This window comes from Lontra canadensis, unplaced genomic scaffold, assembly GCF_010015895.1.
Source record: "Lontra canadensis isolate GAN:19392208 unplaced genomic scaffold, GSC_riverotter_1.0 scaffold4, whole genome shotgun sequence".
Taxonomy (NCBI): domain Eukaryota; kingdom Metazoa; phylum Chordata; class Mammalia; order Carnivora; family Mustelidae; genus Lontra; species Lontra canadensis.
This window is the reverse complement of record NW_022630998.1, coordinates 35,590,029-35,595,108: the sequence shown is the minus strand read 5'-3', so window position 1 is coordinate 35,595,108 and position 5,080 is coordinate 35,590,029. Positions and strand designations below refer to the sequence as shown.

General features: G+C 44.1%; 1 protein-coding gene across 1 annotated transcript; it reads left to right on the top strand.

Annotated features, from left to right (window-relative positions):
• Positions 1-1,082: 1,082 nt before the first annotated feature.
• Positions 1,083-4,403, top strand: S100Z (S100 calcium binding protein Z). The gene is made up of 2 exons (XM_032843861.1): positions 1,083-1,223; positions 4,245-4,403. Exons 1-2 carry the CDS (start codon positions 1,083-1,085, stop codon positions 4,401-4,403), a joined length of 300 nt encoding a protein of 99 aa, XP_032699752.1.
• Positions 4,404-5,080: the final 677 nt, after the last annotated feature.

The following is a 5,080-nucleotide window of genomic DNA, read 5'->3' as shown; positions in this document are numbered from 1 at the left end:
CAGCCACTCTGTTCCATCCTCTATGCCTCTAGCTCCTTAGAGCCACGCTTCTATTTCGTAAGCGTCCTTTTAGTGACTGCAAGGGCAAATGCAAGTATGTATGCATATGTGATTGTGGGATTTTTTTCTTGGTACACAGAGGGGATCACTTTGTTCCTTTCTGACTTGCCATGGAGAGCTTTCACATTCTTTTTCTTTTCTTTTTTGACAGCGACACAACCGTTCACTGGATTACTTTAACTAGTTTGCTCTGTTTACTCCCTTGACCTTGCTATTGATCTGGCTAAGAAGTCTCCAGGTTTGAACCAGTGTCTCTTCTTTTCTCCTCTGTTTTCAGAGTTCTTCCCAGCCATGGCCTACCCTAGCATCTGGCTGCAATGTCCGCTCATATTCCCCACCGTGAGAGAACGGAAGACTTCCTCCTTGCCTCTCCTTGCCATCTCCTTTAATGCCCACAGTGGGTGCCAGAGCTAACTTGAGGGCCCCGGGGGCAGCAGGGCACACCTGTTCCTGCTGATGATTAAAAACAGACACACAGGCACTTCCAGTTGAATCTCTTGTCGCTGGTAATTTGGGTCTTCTTGGGAACAGGTGTGCGTAGGTGAAACCCCGGGTATAAATGAGTAGAGTTTAATTATAAACACCTGTTAACAGAGCAGTGACCTGGCTGAACAGGTACGAGGTTGGGTACTTTCTTCATCTTCTATTAATTTTTAATTGATTTTTATCTAATTTTATTTTTGTTTATTATTATTATTTTAAGTTATGTTTTGAAATGACCCTGTACTGGTGTCTGATCGCTAACTTGCGAACACGCGGGGCCTGCTAGATGTGGGGGGAGTGGGGATTGGGAGGAGAAAACTCCCCTGTGAAAGTTCTCCTATGCAGCCCGCCCGAGACCGGCAGAAGGCTTCCACTGAAGGGCATTAGGGTTGAACAACCACCACCTGTGGCGTGAGGAGGGGGACTCCCAGAGGCAGTATTCTCTTTTAATGCAAGTGTTGATGCTTCCCTGTCTGCTTGTTTTGAAACAAGTGTTTTTCCCCTGGGTTCAGACCCGTGCCTGGAGTGGTCCGTCTACCATGCCCACTCAGCTGGAGGTGGCCATGAACATCATGATTACGACCTTCCACCGGTACTCTTGCAAGGCAGGGGACAGATTCAAGCTCAGCAAGGGGGAACTGAAAATGCTCCTGCAGCGAGAGCTCACGCAGTTCCTCTCGGTGAGTTGCAGCTTCCCACCTCCCAGGGCGGTCAAGTATGGATGGGGTACGTGTCCAAGGAGAGCCTCCGTGCAACGCCTCCTATGACCCTGCCACCAACGGTGTGGTTGGTACTGAGGTTCAAAGCTAGGGGCAAGCAAACCCCGGAGGCCTGTGTTTTCTGTGTGCACTTGATCCTTGACCATCCCGGGTCTGTGCTGCGTGGGTCCTCCTATTGTGGATCTCTTCTAGTCCGGGGCTGTATATGTATTTTCTTTCTTTCTTTCTTTTTCTTTTTAAAGATTTTATTTATTTATTTGACAGACAAAGATTACAAGTAGGCAGAGAGGCAGGTGGCGGGGGTGGGGGGCGGGAAGCAGTCTCTCCACTGAGCAGGAGCTGGACTCGGGGCTCGATCCCAGAACCCTGAGATCATGACCCGAGCCGAAGGCAGAGGCTTTAACCACTGAGCCACACAGGTACCCCTGTACATATACTTTTTCTTAGGATTTTCTTCATAGCGTTTCCTTTTCTCCAGCTTCCTTTATTGGAAGAAGATAGTATATAATACATAGAAGACACAAAGCGAGTGTTAATCTACTGTTTATGTTACTGGTTAGGCTTCCTGTCCACAGCAGGCTCTTAGCAGCTGAGGATTTGGCAAGTCGGAAAGTCACAAGTTGAAGGTAGGTTTTCGTCTGTGTGTGGGGTGGAAGGGGCCAACACCCCTACCCCGTGTCACCAGAGGGTCATCTCTAGATAGGCATGTACCCTTCTCCATGTTGCCTGTGGCTAGGGTTTCCAAGGGTTGCAAAAGGCATTCAGGCTTTCTCAATTGTGCAACATTGCGGTGCAGGGGTTAGAATTAATAACTAGTGGCACTAGTTAGAGCTAGAGCTTCACGTATCTGTCTGTAAAATTAATATTATGTATTGGGCCAGAAGTGAAACCTGGGGTACTTTTTGCTGCAGAGGCAGGTTTTCCAGTAAATGAAAAATTCTTAGCTTTGTCAGACCAGCACAGGCTGATTCCGAGGGTCAGAGAGGGTGTGTCTGGCCAGTGACCGGTCAGGTAGCAAAGAGGTTCACATCTCAAAATAGCCAGGAGTTCATTAAAGTCTACACAGGAAATCTTCCAGTGGAGTGTTTGGGTTCTGAGGAAAACCCTTTACTCTGATGTTTATGCAGACACCTCGAATTGCCTTTAGCACAGTGTGTTATCCTTGCATGGTGTTATTTGTCCAAACCCCGTGTTAAGACTCCAGTATTTGGGGGCGCCTGGGTGGCTCAGTGGGTTAAGTCTCTTGCCTTTGGCTCAGGTCCTGATCTCAGGGTCCTGAGATCGAGCCCCACATGGGGCTCTCTGTTCAGCAGGGAGCCTGCTTCCCCTTCTCTCTCTGCCTGCTTCTCTGCCTCCTTGTGTCTCTCTCAAATCAATAAATAAAATCTTAAAAAAAAAAAATAAAGACTCCAGTATTTGTAACTACGACACTCTTTTCTTCTTTTCCCTCTATAGGAAAACCTTAAAGTAAAAAAAAAAAAAAGAAAAAAAATTTTAAGTCCTCTCCATCATCAAGCTCTGCCAACTGAGCCAGTCAGGTGCCCCTAAAGTAAAAAATGTTTAACATAGTAATTCTTCCCAGTGCCTTTTCAGTTTGGCTACTAGTTTATAAAAACATTTAGAATAAAAGTCTCAGCAGGTCAAATGTGTCACACTGATTTATTCAAATGAAGTTTATTGTTGTTGGGATGCCTGGGTGGCTCAGTTGGTTAAGTCTCTGCCTTTGGCGCAGGTCATGATCCCAGCGTCCTGGGATTAAGTCCCGCATTGGGCTCCTTGTTCAGCAGGGAGCCTGCTTCTCCCACTGCCTCTGCCTGCCACTCTGTCTGCCTGTGCTCACTCTGAGAAATAAATAAATAAAATCTTAAAAAAAAAAAACAACAACACATGAAGTTTATTGTTGTTTTGATCAAGTTGATTTTGATTCATTAAAGTTTCCAACCTTTTAATGGTTGGCGCCTACTGAGAGGGCAACGGGAATCCTTGGAGGGAATGAACTACTTTTAGAAATACTTCTCAGCAACCACCCATCAAAGGACAGGTGAAGGCTTCAAGTCCCACCCATTCTGAAGCCTGACCTCTTCTATGGGCTTCTGCTTTACTTTCCACCCCTATAATGCAGTCATCCTTCTAAGACCTACTCTTCACCAGATGCCTCTTTGTGTATCAGGTGCTGTGCCAAGTAAGGCTGCAGATAAAATATTGTTATGTCCCATGCAATATTAGGGACATAAGTTTTTTTTTTTTCCCATTCTGAAATTCACATTTAATTGAATGTCTGTATTTTTATTTACTAAATCTAGCAACCTGTCTCCCCCAGCTTTGTGGGGAGATAGTCTTCCCATTTTAGAAATAAGGAAATTCAAAAATGTTAAATGATTTGCTCCAAGCCTCATTGTTGGTAAATGGTAGAGCCACCTACTATCCCCTTTTGGCTGTAAAGTCTGCTTTGTTCTGGTTTGGAGTCCTGGCCCCCCGACCTTTGAAGTAGTGTAAATGCATTTTCAGGCGCAGCAGCTCACTTTGCTGAGATGCTGTTTGCTCTTCTTGGTGTTTAGATCTGAGCCAGAATTACATGGCCCTGGAGCAGAAGGCCAGACTCATTTAGAATTGGATTTAAAACCAATTCTAGGGGCGCCTGGGTGGCTCAGTGGGTTAAGCCGCTGCCTTCGGCTTGGGTCATGCATGATCTCAGGGTCCTGGGATCGAGCCCCACATCGGGATCTCTGCTCAGCAGGGAGCCTGCTTCCTCCTCTCTCTCTGCCTGCCTCTCTGCCTGATTGTGATCTCTCTCTGTCAAATAAATAAATAAAATCTTAAAAAAAAATAAAAAATAAAAAATAAAACCAATTCTACCTGCACATGGGCTCTTGGGAATTGTCCTTAGATGCCAAAATGGAAATAAAAACTTGAATGTAAATGCAATTTTGGTTGTCGTGAACCTCAAAGCCTGGGAGTTAGAAATTTTCTTTTTCCTTTTAGTGCCAAAAGGACCCCCAGTTGGTTGATAAGATAATGCAGGACCTGGATGCCAATAAGGACAATGAAGTGGATTTTAATGAATTCGTGGCCATGGTGGCAGCTCTGACAGTGGCTTATAATGATTACTTCGTAGAACAATTGAAGAAGAAAGGAAAATAAAGATAAGTATAGTAAGCTTATCTAAGGGCAGAAGTATATCCAATAGTTATTTACTTCCTGTTCATCTATAGTCTTTTGAGACCTATAGTTATAATAAATGCCATTTATAGATATAATATACATATAATTAAGTACTCATATTATTAAATGATGTGTACCTTAATAAATAGATTTATTTATTTATTTTTTAAAAGATTTTGTTTGTTTATTTGAGAGAGAGAGATCACAAGTAGGTAGCGAGGCAGGCAGAGAGAGGGGGAACCAGGCTCCTTGCCGAGCAGAGATTCCCAATGTGGGGCTTGATCCCAGGACCCTGAGATCATGACCTGAGCCGAAGGCAGAGGCTTAACCCACTGAGCCACTCAGGCACCCCAATAAATAGATTTAAATATTCCAGATCTTCTATGCCCTACTTGAAATTTTCCTATACTACTAAGGTGCTTATGCATTTTTTTTAATCTGTCAAAAACAAGCATCACAAAATTTAGCTACTTTCACATGGTACTAAAGCTTAGCAAACTTCTAAGAGTCATTATCACACTTAAATTGTATTTGAAGCTTCTAATCCTATTAACAAAATTAAGTGGCTCTCCCACCCTCTTGTGATTCTGCTTCAAATGGAAGAAGTTGTGCAGGTCTATAAGCAGAAAGGCTGATAAATGGAAGAAAGTGCTAGA

What these genes read in the sequence shown, in the direction of transcription:
- S100Z (XM_032843861.1), top strand. Translation starts at nt 1,083, where the DNA reads ATGCCCACTCAGCTGGAGGTGGCCATGAACATCATGATTACGACCTTC. An exon ending in AGCTCACGCAGTTCCTCTCG is followed by an intron (nt 1,224 to 4,244) that starts GTGAGTTGCAGC and finishes TTTTCCTTTTAG; the next exon opens with TGCCAAAAGGACCCCCAGTT.